The following is a 17,932-nucleotide window of genomic DNA, read 5'->3' on the forward strand; positions in this document are numbered from 1 at the left end:
GGGGCGGGAGGGGGAGGGTAGCGTTGATGACAAGGAAGTGCTGATACTCATGTCAGAATTCTCGCAATGGCCATAGTGCAAATGACCTGATGCAATGATGACATAATTCTAGGAACGGCCTTGATAATAAGACAGCACTGATGTTGATGTCAGCGAAATATAACAAGCATAATTGCTTTAGAACCGAGTGCTGATGCTGATGCCAGAGAAATTCCTGCCCATATTCTCAGTGATCCACTACTTTCCTCAAGCAAAATTATCAGCTGAATCCCAGAGTTCCAATGAGCTACTTAATAAGGGTTATGCATAATAGGAATCAAGATAGGTGCTCAAAGAACAACATACTCGGTCACGAACGTCGTTCCATAGCTTTTACGAATTATAATTAAAAATTTATCAATTGGTTTCATTAAAGATTGATGGCGTGTCATTGAAGACTTGCAACATGAATGATAGCTATCTTATCGTTCTTGAGAATACGTGACAGAGTAAGCTCATTACAGAACTGTTGCGCAAGTTCACCTTCTGCTGCTCGATCGGAAGCTGATAAAGTAGAAGGTCACTAACGTTCAGTATTCGTTCATTTCAATTTTATCTATTGTTTACTGGAATCAACAGAAATTTATGACAGATTCTAACTAATGTGTAAAAATCAATTCGTTTGCTATGTTTTATTCTCATTGTATGTCCAGTTTATATTTGTTGTGTTCTACAGTACCGCCAAGTTTCCGAGCCTCGTGTTACGCCAATAGGCGACTTTCTTAATGGTCTGGGCGGTTGTGCAGAGCCTTCTACACTGTTAGAGTATCCATTTCTATTTTTATATTAGTTTTGTCGCGCAGCACTATTTCCTCTGTTGGTTCAAATGGTTCAAATGGCTCTGAGCACTATGCGACTCAACGGCTGAGGTCATCAGTCGCCTAGAACTTAGAACTAAGTAAACCTAACTAACCTAAGGACAGCACACAACACCCAGCCATCACGAGGCAGAGAAAATCCCTGACCCCGCCGGGAATCGAACCCGGGAACCCGCCCTCTGTTGAAAACGATGAAGACGCTGCGCGATGCTATCTGGACGTGATGTTTCCTCAAGCTCTCTGGAATGAAATAAAAAAAGGGGGTGATTAACCCGGAGTCAATTAACGCTGATCTTCGTTGAAGCCATATACTAGCTGACTGCGCAGCCACCATCAGTTCGATGAACTGAAAGAAACATTTCCTTGCTTTATAGTTAGATCTACGGTTCCAGCAGTCGGCCATCTAAGAGTCTATTAGAATCCTTTTTTTTCACATGCAGTCATTTTTTCCTGGTCTGCAGGAGAGTATGTAAAAGATTCTTGTAGTACGAAACTTTTTCATAGTATCCTAGACCTGAACTCAGCAAGCGAAGAATTGTTTACCGACTGAGCAATTCAGTCACGACAGTTCAGTCACGTCTTACGTATCCTCCCTTCCCCCAGTCCCAAATCTACTCACAAGTGCAATTCCGCAAGTACCTCAATTCTACTTTACCAAACTCACTCGAGTTCTCCTGCATACCTTGGTGTACCAAAACAACTGCCAGGACGTAAACTACGGAGAACTGGTATACCACTACCTACAAATTGTTTCCGTAAGCTTGTTATCCCCACGTAATGTCTGACAAGGTAGATTGTGACCGTGAACGATACTGACTTCGAAAGGGAGTATCGATGATACTGTAGTAAACCTAGAGTGAATAGCTCTCTCTGCAATAACATCTACACTCCGCAATGAAACTCTTGTCGTTTTAAACTTTTGTGCTGAACCGGGAGGCGAACCCAGAACGTCACTCTCTGCTGCCACTGCCCGTAACAAATGAACTATGCAAACATGCTTCACTGCAATCCAAAGACAACCCAAGGTCTTGAATTACGTCTTTGTGCACCATATCCTGTTACTCAGGGCTGCTAGTTCAATGGGCTATGCAGGAGATCCTCGATGAAATTTATAAAGCGGCAGTCTGAAACTTTGACTGGCAGTGGGGCTTGCTTTAGTGGTTCATCCGTCAAAGAGCTGTATGCGACAACTTTCGATTCAGTCGGATTCCTTATCACAAGAGGGATGCCTTTGGCCGACCAAATATCGCTAGAGTATCTAAGCTATTCTTTATAAAGGCTGTTGACTCTCCCAGCCTCAATTGTCACATATAGAAGAGAGGTGCCTGAATTGCACCACTTTATTTCTTTTGACCTAAACAGTAAGTTACAGAATTATTTAAAAAACGCCATTCTCAGCTGCAGAATGTTGATCTTGGTATTTTATTTAAGAAAAAGAAATACACTACACTTAATTTTCTTAACATCTGCAAGTGATACAAAGTAATAATCTGGCTTCCTAATTTGTAACACTTGGTATATAAACTGAGCAACTGTTATAAATGATGTCCCTGAGCTTAAACATTAGTACTAGTCTAAGTTTAAAGAAATGTTCCAAATTGTAGGTCTTACATCATTATTTGCAGACACTGCAGCATAACTTTTTCCCTCCTTTTCCCACCCTCGTTCACTTTGCATGAGTCCAGATTTTTCATTTCATGCAGCTGATCATTTCTTCTATTCCGCCTTTCTCTCACATCTCTATACCATTCCTCTGCTTTACGAATAAGTTTCTGTGATGGTTCCCTGCAGAGTCTGCAAAACACTTTTTCTTGATGGGTGGATCTTTAGTTCTAGATTTCTTCCCCATTACTTCGGTTAGCTTTTTTATTAGCCTTGACTAATCTTCAGTTCACAGGTTCCTTATCTAAGACTTGGAAGTTTTGTTTGGAGCCTTCTTCATTTCCTTCGGCTTCGGCGATATTCCTTGGATGGATATCTTCAGACCATTTTTTGCCTGCCATGGCTTCTTCTGCACTAAAATTATGGAGCAATCTATTTCCTTCTGCAATGCTGAACGCAAGTTTTCTTCCGTGCGACATGTTTAAACCGAACGTTATCTCTCCCAATATAAGAATATGCTCTTCGGATTCGTTTTCTGCCCCATTACAAAACCATTTCCTGAGATCAAAAATTTTTATATCCGAGTTTGCGTTTTCGTTTATATTTTCAGAAGGCCTTGTAACTGTTGACTTGGGCACATTTTATATGCAAGCACATTCACATAATCTGTGATCCCTGTTGAGATGAGGGACCGATGACCGTAGCAGTCTGGTCCCTTTAATCCCACAAACCAACCAACCTGTTGAGATGCACTGCCACAACTAGATGTAATTTATCTGTGCTACAGTTTCCATAGCGCCTTTCCGTTGCCATATAGTAATAAAAAATAATTAGTTAATTAATAGCTTAGGATAAAGAACACATTATAAAATTCATCATGACATTTCTAAACATTATGTTGCACTAATAAGGCTAAATTCTTTTCTAAAGCACAATTTACAACCAAGTTTCTTAAACTTTCTATAAACGAACCATAAAGAATACTGTTTCATTACTGTCTGCAAACTATTTCATGTATATTCACCAATAATAAAACTTGATATTGGCAGTTAACTTATAACAGTAATTACGTTCACCACATACACAAAAAGTTAAATGAAAGCTACAACAAAACCAACACTGTTCTCAGACGATCTGTTCCTCAACACGCAGAGCTCATAATCGACAAAACGTCTCCAAGAAGCTAGTAGTTCATGCTGACCACGCTAAATACCGGTTAGTGCAAGAGATACCATTTTTTATAAAAAAAATGGTTCAAATGGCTCTGAGCACTATGGGACTTAAGTTCTAAGGTCATCAGTCCCCTAGAACTTAGAACTACTTAAACCTAACTAACCTAAAGACATCACACACATCCATGCCCGAGGCAGGATTCGAACCTGCGACCATAACGGTCGCGCGGTTGCAGACTGTAGCGGCTAGAACCGCTCGGCCACCTCGGCCGGCCCATTTTTTATAGCGGGGCCAGTAAAAAATAGGCAATTCTTCCATACCACATAATTTCATCAACTTTAATTGCGTTTATAAAATCGGAGATTGTGAAAACAATATACGAAATCCGCGGTTAGGAGGAAAAGACCTTAAGTGTCTCCCGGCGAACAAATGGAGACAATCACAGCAGCGCGCGTTATCTACGGCCTTGTAGAGAGCAAGAACATCACTTGAGCTGATGATCAGAGTTTTGATAAGAGCTTGTGGCTTTATATAGGGGCAGGTGCGGGCATCAATCTCGCAGACCATGGCTGTGACAGCTCGTGTCCTATTGGCGATAGCCGTTCTGTGTGGACTGGCTGTGGAGGAAGGTGAGTACTCTCTGTCCGCAATCTATTTCAGATTGTGCCAAACTATCAAGTTCTGCGGCATTTCTTCCCGTATACAGTAGATACCCCACTCAGGTATACAGAGCCATTTTCTTCTGGACGTCTATGGACAAAGCAGATGTACAGAGCGATCGAAAATTCGCTTGTACGGACGCACTGTGCCATTCCTTGCACACTAACAGTACGAAAATATCTGTAACAAAATTTCGTCCCGTACATATTTTCGGGTGAAAATAGACTTCAAAGGACTTAAAGAGAACGACAATTTTGCAGCTTCGATAAGTATGTTCATTCGAGACTGAGCCGCTGTGCTGGTCATATATAACAAAGTATAAAGAAAATGTTCTGCAAGAACTATTAAAACAGATTACGGGGAACTTTCAATAATTAAAGAGATAAATTGATGTAGATTAAACACTGAATTTTTTAAAAATTAGACTTTTACTACTTTTCAACTTATTCCCCACCACTATTAAACACAGGGTGTTTCAAAAAGAACTCTCTAGTTTTAAGTATAAATTTAATGGGGAATTTAATGAAAAATTACATCAATAAGTACATTTCACGAAAGAGAATTCCGTCACGTTTTCTTTAACGTTAGTAGACTTCAACGTGGGATCCATTTGTTGCCCTTCTCGCCACGTATTCATCAACATTTCAGGTGTAACTGTCCCAACCGTCACGACGATTCTTTCCCGTAAATGACTGATATCTCTGATCTCTTTGCTGTACGCAACGTTGCACTGTAACTGACTCAGTTTTCGCAAGCCAAATAATGCAATGCTCTTTCTGTTGCGGAGTACACATTGTTGCTGAGTTGCTCTGCACTGTACTCCATGCACGCCTGGGCTGAACTGAGGGAACAGAGGAAAAAAGAAACAGCACTGGTGTCGTCTCAAGAGCAGGCAGACCTGCCAACTGCAGGGGAGCCAAACTGGGAGAGTTGATGAATCAAACACCACAAACTAGAATACTAGTCCCACGGATGAACTAGTTTTTTGTTTCATCCACTTTCCCGCAAATTCTTTGACATCCTCGCTGCTACTGATCTTTGTTTCACGCAATCCATTTTTGTGTGGACCAAACAAATGAAAATCCGAAGGAGCCAAATAGGACTGTAGGGAGAACAAGGAAGTATATACAAATCCTTTTTTTTTTTTTCCTCAATGATTTCTTGGGTTAGCTGGGCAGTGTTAGAGTATTGCCGCGTACAAATATCTCGCATTTTTTCTTCGACATCCGCGACGTTTTTTCTCTCCCTACTGATTTTTTTTCGTTAATCAGCATCTTTGAGTGCTGTGCAGTGTTTACTGTGCGCTGATTTTCCAAATAATCACAAAAGACGACACCCAGGGCGTCCCAAGGGACTGTCAACGTGAATTTTCCCGCTGATGCTTGCGTTCTGAATTTATTTCGAACAGGTGAGCTGGTGCGTTGCCATTCTGTGCTTTGTCTTCCGGACTCTCATTCAAAATAGTGAATCACCACAAGCTAAAATCTTGTTTATAAATTCCTCAGTTCCCCTTTCATACCATTCTTTCGAGTCTGTACTTTAAGTCTTGTTTCCTTGTATTCTGCGTCATCTCTTTCTGACCCCAGCTTGCACATGTTTTGCTGTACTTGAGCTTCTTACTGATAACGCTGTGAACTGTGCCAACACTTACTGCAACTGCTTTTGCTAGATGTTCAACTGTAACATGTCGGCCTTTACGAATAATTCCGTTAATGCAGGTTCAAAGCAAATGAGTTGACACTTCAAGTTGCCATCCATCACTAAAGTTCGATCGTTTTTAAACAGTTCTGCCAGCTTATAAAAATTTCCACACTTCATGCAATTTTCACCGTACTGAAAAACAATTCCAGAAAACATTTTAGCCAGCCTTTCACCTTCAGAAATCAAAAAGTGGGTTGCTCAAATAATTTGGAAACTTCAAGCGGACAAGGTATCGTTAAATGAAATTTGAGGTTATAAACAAAACAATGTTTCTCCGTCAGCTGTTATCAGCTCAACGGAATAATGCCAACCTAAAATCACGAGAGTACAGAACTACTGCCACAAACTGTTTCATTTCTGCATCATTTTATCTCCTTAATTATTATTCAATGTACCTCGTATGTTGTTTAAATAATATGATCCTGTGGATACAAAAAGATGACGCAGAACCCTATGCAGCGTGTTCGACGTTCTCCACATCTCTCACGCTTTGAAAACATCTGGTCTTCAGTTTCTGAGGGACACATGTAACGTCATGACTCGCCAGCCAGTACATGTCGATCCGTATCTGTCTATCATGATACCCAGCCGCGTTAGAGTAATGTTGCCGATACAGATGGGAGCTATTTGTACTAAACGAAAACATCGTATATCCTCAGATCATCAGCTTTGGCCGGCCGCGGTGGTCTCGCGGTTCTAGGCGCCCAGTCCGGAACCGCGGGACTGCTACGGTCGCAGGTTCGAATCCTGCCTCGGGCATGGATGTGTGTGATGTCCTTAGGTTAGTTAGGTTTAAGTAGTTCTAAGTTCTAGGGGACTGATGACCACAGCAGTTGAGTCCCATAGTGCTCAGAGCCAGAGCCATCAGCTTTGCTCATGTGCTCATTGTGTTATACTGTCCACGCACAATAAGTGAAATAAGGGTGCCTCCTGTTCTCCCTGGTTTTACAAGTTCAGTGGTCAGCAATTTATTTGATGCCGGCGTTGCCCGAGTATGTATGTAGTCCAATCTTCCGTTTAGCCATCTCCTCCTTTCCCATCTGCCCATGACCCACTGCCCCCCCCCCCCCCCCCTCTTTCTCTAGTAATATATGAGCCAAGTTCAGTTAAAACTGATCCAGGTGTTTAGCAGGAGCTTTTTATCCACGAATTTACTAGACTAAGCACATGTCACGCATGTTTAACATATTTCACGCATATTTCACCTGTCTCTGTAGCGAATTACGCCCTGCAGTTTCGTGGTCACGTAGCTCAATAATTATGACGTCACATCTTCCCGAAGAACGTGTCGTACAATGACCTAATTTTGCAGCTAATTTCAGTGGTATATTTGAATATTGTCTGCGAAATGTGTTGCGAAAAGAGTTTGCCACAAGAACGTAATAAATTAAAACGTCATGCATGATCCGGCAGTTTTTCACTCATCTCAGTGTTTATCTCATCAACTATTTTCCTAAACCTAATTGGTAGTATTCTGTCCTAAGCACTCCTCAACATCGCGTTTCGAGAGACAATGCTTTCATCATCAAGTTTTTAAACGTAGCTCACGAGGTTAAACACTTAAATCTCTGCTAACACAATAGCGGGTTTCATAAAATTAAATTGAGTAAAAACACGTTGGACTGCGTGTCCTCGTCCTACATTAGAATCGTCGATTGTTGTTAGACTTTTTATAGTGTTTTTTTCATGATAAGTCTTACAACCTGATAGTGAGAGCATTGTCTCGAAACCCAATGTTGAGCTGTATGTAAAACAGAAATACGCTGGAATGCACCATTTATTGCTGTTAAAACATAACAATCGTTATCTCACATCATAAAAATGGATAATATTTTATTCCTAAAGCATTGTGTCTGCCCACGTAACAATGTTAATGTCTTTTGTGTTTTATGGAAACTGATCCATTTCTAGGCGATAGCACACAGCCAATATGGACACATCTACCTCTGGTTTTGCTCTGCGTAGGTCACTGTACGGTGAGTAGCGAAAGTTCCACAGCATACCAGTAACATTTACTCTCCTAGCTATTCTAATCTACGATACTGTATGAGAAATGATCGACTGTTGAAATACCACGGCAACTTTTCAAATTTCTGTAATTTCATTGTCATGGGCATTAAAAAGAGAGGTGTGTTTTGGCATGATGTAATATTCTCGAAACTTCATGCAAAATACTGCCTCATGATTTTAACAGTAAGCGCTCTCGTAGTGCACAGTGCCTCTCTCGTCTCACATTGAGGTTAGAGGATCATTTATGTGACCTTATCGTGCCCACAAAACAAGCCAGTGTCCCGCTGATCCTTTGAATCAGTAACGAAAACGTAAAATCTTACCGTGATATTGAGGTGTACTATGTTATATAGGGGAAAATTCAGCAGTTGCAAGTTACAACATCCATTCAGAAACCACATGTGAATGCTTGCAGGTCATTGCGTTCTGATAGTGGGTTGATTTAAATTACAGATATCTGCTGTAGCCCGGTGATTGATAGAGATAACAGCTCGCCTCGCATAATGGTCAAATGGCAGCACGCCACAACTCTAGAAGAATAACACCTCTAAAGCCATGGAGGCCAAGTTATGATGTCCAGTGTGCATTCTCAGTAGGTCACTATGTGCAGGAAGCGCCTACTGCGGTAGCAGAGTATGTTGCACACGTGGTTTTTTTTACGTTAGAGACATCCCGCCACTGAGGCGATAAAATATGTTCTAATTTCAAATGGGGAAGAATACTGTCTCTGTTAATTATAAAATAGTATTCATCACGGCATATCGAAGAAAGATTGTTGATATAGTATTAGTTAACTGTAGGATCGCCTGTGGAAGTATCCCTAAGTTCGTTTATAAAGGTAACAGTGCCCACATAGTACTAAGGACAGAAAATGGCTGAAGCCAGATGTTAATTTCAATGATAGTCTAAATTACGGTTGGAATGTGCAGCCATATCGGAAAAATGCATTGAACGCCGGTGTTGGTTGCGAATTCGTAGCTGTAAAAAATACAATACTACCTAACAAGACTAATACGGATTCAGAATGCGAAATAAGTGTTAATGGAGGATCAAACATAGTCATCGAATGTTTTTATAGACCCCTGCTGTACGAACAGAAGCGGGGAAACGTTTGGTGGAAACTTGGAGAAGATTTCGCGTAAATTTCGTGGTCCTGTTTTAATGTTAGGTGTATATTTCAACTTACCAACCATACACTGGGAGACTCAAGAGAAAAAGATAGGTAGTGGAAACAGGGAGTTATGAGAAACTGTTGTAAATGCCGTATCTGCAATTTACCTTGAGCAGCTTATCAGGCAACCGTCTCCTAAAGGCAACATAGTAAATCTCTTGGTCACCAACAGGACCGAAATTTTCGAATCAGTTAGCGGAGAACAGGGGATCAGTTATCATAATGGAGTTATAGCATCACTGAATACGGTTGTAAAGTTGGAGTGTAAAGAAAGATAGCAAGAACGACAAGAAACTGATTTCAGATTACTTGAGTATGCCGTGAAAGATTTGTGATCGAAAATGTTGAGCATCACTCAACAAATTTTAAGAGAATAGTACAAAACGCCTTAGACAGGTATGTGTCGAGGCATGCTAGTGTCAGTTTAGTATACGAAGTAGTTCATAAAACCCTTTGCTTTCGACAGTGTTCCAGAAATTCATCTAAATGTACTGACGGTTTGTAAGACATCTGCTCGTGAATTTCTCCCATTTCAATAATGCATGAATGAATTCAGATGATGTCGCATTTCCGTACAAAGCGACATTTGTGAATGGCGTCCTCCCAAAATTACAATCACAGCAAAGCTAAACAATGCGATACTTACATGCTGACAGTAGAAACTCTCGCCGTGGGCGGATGAGCATTATCTTGTTGGAATGTAAGCCCAGGATAGTTAGCCATGAAGGACAACAAAACGGGGCGCAGATTGTGGCTCTGAGCACTATGCGACTCAACTGCTGAGGTCATCAGTCGCCTAGAACTTACAACTAATTAAACCTAACTAACCGTGGGCGGATGAGCATTATCTTGTTGGAATGTAAGCCCAGGATAGTTAGCCATGAAGGACAACAAAACGGGGCGCAGATTGTGGCTCTGAGCACTATGCGACTCAACTGCTGAGGTCATCAGTCGCCTAGAACTTACAACTAATTAAACCTAACTAACCTAAGGACAGCACACAACACCCAGCCATCACGAGGCAGAGAAAATCCCAGACCCCGCCGGGAATCGAACCCGGGAACCCGGGCGTGGGAAGCGAGAACGCTACCGCACGACCACGAGATGCGGGCGCAGATTGTCGTCGACGTACCGTCGTTTTGTAAGGGTGCCGTGAATGACAACCAAAGACGTACGAAATAGCTGGCACCTTATACATCCTATAAGAAAGAGTCTGGTAAGTTAATATACAAAGAAGCCATGAGAAAGCTACGCTCAAGATAGGTACCGCAGTTGTTCATAGCTTAAATAGTGAGATGCAAAAAGGTATTTTCTATGATAATTAATTGAAACCCTCAGCTGTCGACAGGTGTTGTTGATATACCTCGACATCCGTTTCAGTTCGTCATTGATCCATTAGCTCAGTTTTTTATTGCAGATGGAAGCTAACCCTCTGACAGAACACGCTGAGCTACCGTGCAGGCGGTTTTTTTTATGGATATTTTTTTAAATTTTGTTCGTTGTTGATATTTGGGTTTGGTCGTTGTGGACGTCACTTAACATCCTTTCAAGTTCGTTTGATGATCCTTCCACTCAGTTTTTTATGGCAGAGGCCGACCAGCTCTCTGACCGAACACGCTGAGCTACCGCGCCGGCCATTAAACTTAGTCTGTGCGAATGCGCACAGGTTGCCCGAACTCTTACGGGAATCGACACCTTAGTGTGCGCGAGTAATGAGTTGATGGGCAAATATCTATTAGGTACATTACGTATGTAGATTGTGGACAGTTGGAAATGTGGGTCTCACGGGAATCGCGCAAGAGATAAGTCCCTGCAGTCAGGGTCTTCAGCTGCGTCCTCGGTGGCTCAGGTGGCTAGAGCGTCTGCCCTGTATGCACGAGATCCCGGGTTCGAGTCCAGCTCGGAGCACACGTTTTCAGCTGTCCCCATCGAAGTACATCAACAACACCTGTCGGCAGCAGAGGGTTTCAGTTAATTATCGTTTGTTCTAGAGAAGCTGCACGGTCATCAATGGTCTCTGTTCTTTCGAGAACAGTTACTATCTTCATATATTAGGTATTTTCTATGCTGATGATTCTATGCAAGTGTATTGACCGAAACGGTGAAAATAAATTTGGAGGTGTCAGAGTTACAAAAGAAAACCATATTTTACCATGTGAACAAACCCACTCACAAAAGTCAAGTAATCGGGAAATTGCAGTACTGAAGTACGATGCGTTCACCAGTTTTGACATTGGATGACTTTTACCTGATCTTACGTCAAAGCAGTTTGTCTTTTGAGAACCTTTTGACTATTAAACAACTTTTTTCAGTGTTGGAAACCTCTCAGCACATAAATACTGGACTTATGCACTGACCTGAGAGGAATTTATGACTTAAAATCACAGAGTATCACTATAAATTAGAGATATTAGAACTGAGACATGTGCTTTCTACGTCTAATTGTTGATTTTGTTCTGAAATTCACTGTTTGACGAACGTTTCAAGTCACAACAATGAGCGCAGTACGGTCGCGAAAGCTTCATAGCCCTCTCTTCGTTGCTGATCTTTTTCGCCGTGATACTCCATCTGACTAGTTTCTTGGATTACTGTCGTGACTTCGTGTTATTCTGTTGTAGGTTGGGGACGTACCCACCGTCTCCAAGTCCAAGCCGGCCGCATCGTAGGGGGACGAAATGCCACCATCCAAGAGTTCCCTTACCAGGTAAGTCCAAAACCACTCCTCTCCACGAGTGCTGTTTCAAAGGGTTTGCCGGCCGGAGTGGCCGTGCGATTCTAGGCGCTACAGTCTCGAACCGAGCGACCGCTACGGTCGCAAGTTCGAATCCTGCCTCGGGCATGGATGTGTGTGATGTCCTTAGGTTAGTTAGGTTTAATTAGTTCTAAGTTCTAGGCGACTGATGACCTCAGAAGTTAAGTCGCATAGTGCTCAGAACCATTTGAACCATTTTTTTTTTTTTCAAAGGGTTGGGACAGACATTCATTTTCTGACAATAAACATAGTACAGGTACACGGCCATCCTGTGAGAAAGCTAAGCTTTGTCGTATGACTAGCCGTGTACAACTGTAAAGTCGTGCGATCTGGAATTTTATAGTATAAACCAAGCAAAAAATAATAGGAAATACAATCTAAGACAAAAAAAAGGATGCACCACGAAGGAATTATCCAAATGGGACGGAAATTAGTAGATGTGATGCACATGTACAGACAGACAACGATTCGAATTTCAGAAAAAATGTGGATGATTTATTCAAGAGAAGGAGCTTCACTAATGAGCAATTCAACAACGTGCTGGTCCATCTCTGGTCCTTAGGCAAGCTTGTTGGCTTCGCTTCGATTGATAGAGTGGTTGGGTGTCCTCCTGAGGGATATCGTGGCACACTCTGTCCAGTTGGCGAGTCAGATCGTCGAAATCCTAAGCTGTCCATAATGCTCCAAACGTTCTCATTTGGGGAGAGATTCGGCGACCTTGCTGGCAAACGTACGGTTTGTCAAGTAAGAAGGAAAGAAATGGAAACTCTCGCTGACTGCGGACGCTCATTGTTGAAAAGTAAGCCAATATGGTTAGCCATGAAGGCAACAAAAAGGGGCGCAGAATGTGGTGTTGAAATGGTGATGCATATGACAGCCAAAGGTGTCCTGCTATGAGATGGCACCCCAGACAATCACTTCTGTTTTCCGGGCCGTACGGCGGGCAGCAGTCAGTTTGGTATCCTATCGCTGTCCAGGGCTTCTCGAGATACGTCTTCGCTGGTCGTCCAGGCTCAGCTCGAAGCGCGACTCATCACTGAAGATATTCTCCTCCAGTCAATGAGATGACAGGCGAATGCGTCTGGGTACGCACTGGACAGTGGTGGGATAACAACCTGACTGTCGCCCGCCATAGGGCCCGACTCCCACGAATTATGGTCTTGGGCGCCATTTTTTTTTCGTAGCAGAATGCCTTTTGTTGTCATCCGCGGCAGCCTTCAGCACAGCGGCACGTCGACGATATTCTACGCCACATTTTTGTGTCCTCCATGGCAAGCCATCATGGGCTTACATTTCAGCAAGATAATGCTCACACGCACACGGCGAGAGTCTCTTACTGCTTGTCTTCATGCTAGCCAAACTCAGACTTGGCCAGCAAGATCGCTGGATCTCTCCCCAACTGAGAACGTTTTGAGCATTATGGGCAGGGCCCTTGAACCAGATCGGAATTTTGAAGATATAACGGGCCAATTGAACAGAGTTTTGCATGATATTCCTCGAGAGCACATCCAATAATTCTGTCACTCTGTGCCGATTACGAGTAGATTAACTGCTTGCAAAAGAGGCAGAGGTGGACCAACACGTTATTGACTTGGTCGATTTGTTCGAAAAATGGTTCAAATGGCTCTAAGCACTATGGGACGTAACATCTGAGGTCATCAGTCCCCTAGACTTAGAACTACTTAACTCTAACTAATCTGAGGACATCACACACATCCATGTCCGAGGCAGGATTCGAACCTGCGACCTTAGCAGCAGTGCGGTTCTGGACTGAAGCGCCTACAACCACTCAGCCACAGCGGCCGGCAGGTCGATTTGTGAAGCTCTTTATCTTGAAAAATCATCCAATGTTGCTGAAACTGAAATAAATTGTTTGTCTGTACAAGTACATCACATTTATCGATTTCTGTCCCGTTCAGATAGTTTCTTCCTCGCACACATCTTTGTGTGTGTGTGTGTGTGTGTGTGTGTGTGTGTGTGTGTGTGTTAGAGTGTACATCAGCATACAGGCTTAGTACCATAATGTGACAGAACATTCTTCCGCAATCTTAAACTATTGTAAGACGGCAGCTTGCGAAATTACAAGTGGGGAGTACCCAAAGGAAGTAAAAGAGGTTTGATTATCTCTTCCACATAGGTAAAGGGAAAAAAGATCTTAATTTAAGTATTCTGTGGAGGATCTATTTCAATAGGCTAATTTAGAGACGCACTTCCCAGGTGTAAGAGTGCCAGGGGACGACCGAGTGGTCCATGGCGAAAAATTGCACACAAATCCACAAATAGCAAACCTAGAGGAAGCGAGTAACTTTGTGCAAAAATAACGTCGGTCATTAGAAGGCTTCAGAAACATTAATACAAGTGGACCAGTAAAGTGCCCATACTTTCCTCCTAGGTTATGTCGCCAGAAGATCTTGTCGAGGCCTATAAATATATGTCACTGTGTATCTCCTATTTGTATGTCTCTTAATGGCTGTAATAACCAAATCGTTCTTGTACTGTTCTCATGTTCTGTCTAGATGGTATTTATAGACGTGGACGAGTATTCAAGTCTGTATCCACAGCCTTTGATACAATTCTTCCAGGACATAAGAAAAGGAACATTTTTTGTGCTAATTTAGATACATAGTCGTTAATATGGATTGAATTGGGAATATCGCAAATGCGTACCAACGGCGGTTTATCATTTTTCATTGCATGCTACCTCCGTATATTCTGTGCTATATGTCAGTCTTAAAAAAGACTGTTTTCTGTCAGAATCTGTCCACTGTTAAGCCTTTGTAACGTCGTATCAGGGTACAACTTAAAGTAATGTATGCTCTGAATTGTTAAAACCAACTGTAGTATAACATTTCCAGTGTTGAGATGGCTGTATGGACGTGTTCCGAAAGCCAGAAAGTTTTAAAAAATCTGTTTCTGAAGTCCATGCAGCCCGCGGTGTGGGTGCGATACAAAATATGACCAAAGCTAATGCCTCCGAATCAATCTCGATGTCCTAATCCGGCGAGGAAATCGAAACAATGAGACAGCTGTCTCTCCATACCGTGGTAGCTCTGCGAAAATTTTCTCCTTGTAGATACCTCTCCCTAGTCACAAGGCTCTATCTAATACATATTCACTTCTCTCAAGCTACCATTACCAGAAGCTGTGGCATGCATCCAGCCATACTAACAGCTGTTCGCCTCTCTTCCAGGTGTCGCTGCAACGCAAGTACGCCATCGGCGACGGCGGCAGCCACTTCTGCGGTGGTTCCATCATCGATGCCCGTCACGTGCTCACTGCTGGTCACTGCCTCTACGCATATTAGTATGTCTGCCCACATAATGTTTCAATTTCTTGTGTGCGTATGCAAGGGGACGGGGGAGGAGGGCAGAGGAGTGGGTCTGTTCCCACAGTAAAGCAAAGGAAGTCGTAAGTTCTTGACCAGCTATAAAATCTCTTATGTTGTTGAAGAGATCTACAGAAAGCTGCTAGTCAGTCTCCATTAAAACAGATGTATTTGAGCCATTTGATCAGGAAGTGAGACACTAGAAGCAGTAGATGAGACATCTTATTTCTGCACGAAAATAACTAATGATGAATGAAATTAAAAGGGATATACACTATAGACCGACAACAACAAGAAAAATACTTTTCAAAAATTGTCTTGTCTGAAGATACTTATCTGGAGTGTAGCCTTGTACATAACTGAAACGTCGACGATAAGCAGTTCAGATAAATGTGGTGCGACCTCTGGGAATTAATCCACTTTGGAAGGATGCGATGCAGAGATCTGGTTTACACAAATATCCAGTACTGAGACCAGAAATTCCAGTAAATTAATGTACAGACAAATCGTCACAGGTCTGGTATTATTTGCTTTATTACTGTTTCACTCTACAAACGAGATCATTTTCAGATATTCACACTTCTGATGGCAACACGTCAGAGTTCAAAGCTCCTTTCCGCACCTTCGTCAAATTACTAAGTCATCGCTTTAGCGAAGACCCATGTAACAATAATGTCTGTTTGGTGGACAACATTCAATAACTTGAGGACTCTCGATTTCGAATCCCATTCGGAACTGAAAGAGAATAACTGCGTTTCCCGCTGTCTGTTGAATCATGTTTTATTTTGCTTAAAAAGCATGTATTATAAATACTATGACAGCGCATGATAGGCAAATTTTGTGATGCCTCAAGGCCCGTATACTTTCGAGGAGAAGTTTCTAACATCATTACACAGTCTCTTGCAGTAAACCATTTACTCGTAACTGGCATTGTATTTGTTACGTCACCTTTCCAGAATGTAGCAGAGGCTTGGTCCACTCAGAAAAACAATCACTGATATGCCACTGCGTTCATGGGGTGCAAAGTGACACGATGTAAAGTTCTCGGCATATATCACAACTTTGCCATTAAATCTGACTGATTACTGATCCTCAAAAGTCACGATATTTTAACCCGTATACACAAATCTGTGTATCGGACATAAGTTCACGCGTCAGCAACTTGAATCAGAAGTGGTCAACAACTCGCTTTTTCGTGAAAACTTAGCTACTGTCGTCATCGGACAGCTTCATATCAAAGTCATCTTTTTAAAAATAAAAGGATCGTTAGCTACCTCAGTTAAATATGTATACTAACAATAATAAATTTTCTTTAAATATCTAGTTGTTTGAAAGCAGAGTATTAAAACAATGGTTAGTTGTCCTTACGTCTAAGGTTGGTTTGAACATCAGACTGCTGTATTAGGCGTGGTTCTGTTGGGAGAGGTATGTCCTTCCATTCTTCTGGTCTTTGAATTTATTTGCCCAGCCAGTTTAAAATGGACCAAGAACCACGGTGCAACTCAGCATTTTCTACGCGAATAAATCACTTCTGGATGAGAAAGAAGCCATAAGTGTGGGCAATAAATCGTAGCATCGACTGAGGATTGAAGCTCGGATCTTCGGATTGTTCATCTGAAAGAGCTACTTTGCCAGCGAGCAACCATAGAATTAGCAGGGAAGCACCCAGGCAGATTCTGTCCAGGTAAAATGTATGCAGTCTAGTGGCTCGTTATGAGCACTACTGACTAACTCGTACGTACCTAGCTATACTCACAATCTTAATAAAACAATCATTAAGCGGAAGTGACGAATGGGAAATACTACAAGCTTCTGTCATAGGGAAAAAACAAGAAAAGGAACAAAAAACAAGTAGAATCCTTTCCAATGATGACGTATAACTTTAATAACTCTTGTTGAATGTCTTGACCATGCTTTTTATTATTTCCAAAATCACCTTTCGATATTTCGTCATTTTCAAAGACTATGAAATACAAAAATGGTATCAGAAAATATGAAAATATGTTACATATAACCATTGACTAGGCACATAGTATAATGAGTAAAATATGGCTTTCTAGCTTACCAGTGTTATGTCAATCATACAAAATTGTTCATCAGATATATTGCATCTCGCCAACATTCTTCATCACGAGACAAGTGAACAAGTGCAGACTGCTACCAAAGAACAAATTGGAAACCAAGTGGACTAAACCGCTAGGTGGCGGTGGATACGTGGTACACGCTGCATTTTTTTGTTTACAACTACATTTTCATCGTTACATCGGATAAAATTACTTCCTCAGTAAACAGTTCATGGGAATTATTCTACAGTGCTTTACAAAAAGGTACTGTACGGTGATTTCCATTAATTATAGAAGATTGCACTTGTCTCATGATTGAGAATGTTGACAAGATACAACGTATCTAACGAACAATTTATATGACTGACAAAACACACTCATTATACTACATCTCCAATCATTTTTGAAATGTAACATATTTTCATATCTTCTGATAACAGTTTGTATTGAATTTCATAGCCTTTGAAAGTGACGGAATGTGGAAACGTGTAAGGTGAATTTGTAAATAATAAAAAGTGTGGTCAAGACATCAGAAAAATTATCACAGTGAGTCCAATAGGCCGCTTCGTCTCAGCATTCTCATGCAAACTGCAGACGTATAACTGTTGTCAGGAAAGG

At 41.7% G+C, this 17,932-nt stretch overlaps 1 protein-coding gene across 1 annotated transcript in view; it reads left to right on the forward strand.

Moving 5' to 3' along the window:
* Positions 1-4,197: 4,197 nt before the first annotated feature.
* Positions 4,198-17,932, forward strand: part of LOC124775926 (trypsin-like) — a 43,584-nt gene continuing 29,849 nt past the window's right edge. Inside the window, exons 1-3 of the mRNA XM_047250771.1 lie at positions 4,198-4,261; positions 11,793-11,878; positions 15,117-15,229. Coding sequence (XP_047106727.1) covers positions 4,198-4,261; positions 11,793-11,878; positions 15,117-15,229 — 263 coding nt within the window. The remainder of the gene's footprint in view (positions 4,262-11,792; positions 11,879-15,116; positions 15,230-17,932) is intronic.

This window comes from Schistocerca piceifrons, chromosome 2 (genome assembly GCF_021461385.2).
Source record: "Schistocerca piceifrons isolate TAMUIC-IGC-003096 chromosome 2, iqSchPice1.1, whole genome shotgun sequence".
In the NCBI taxonomy this organism is placed as follows: domain Eukaryota; kingdom Metazoa; phylum Arthropoda; class Insecta; order Orthoptera; family Acrididae; genus Schistocerca; species Schistocerca piceifrons.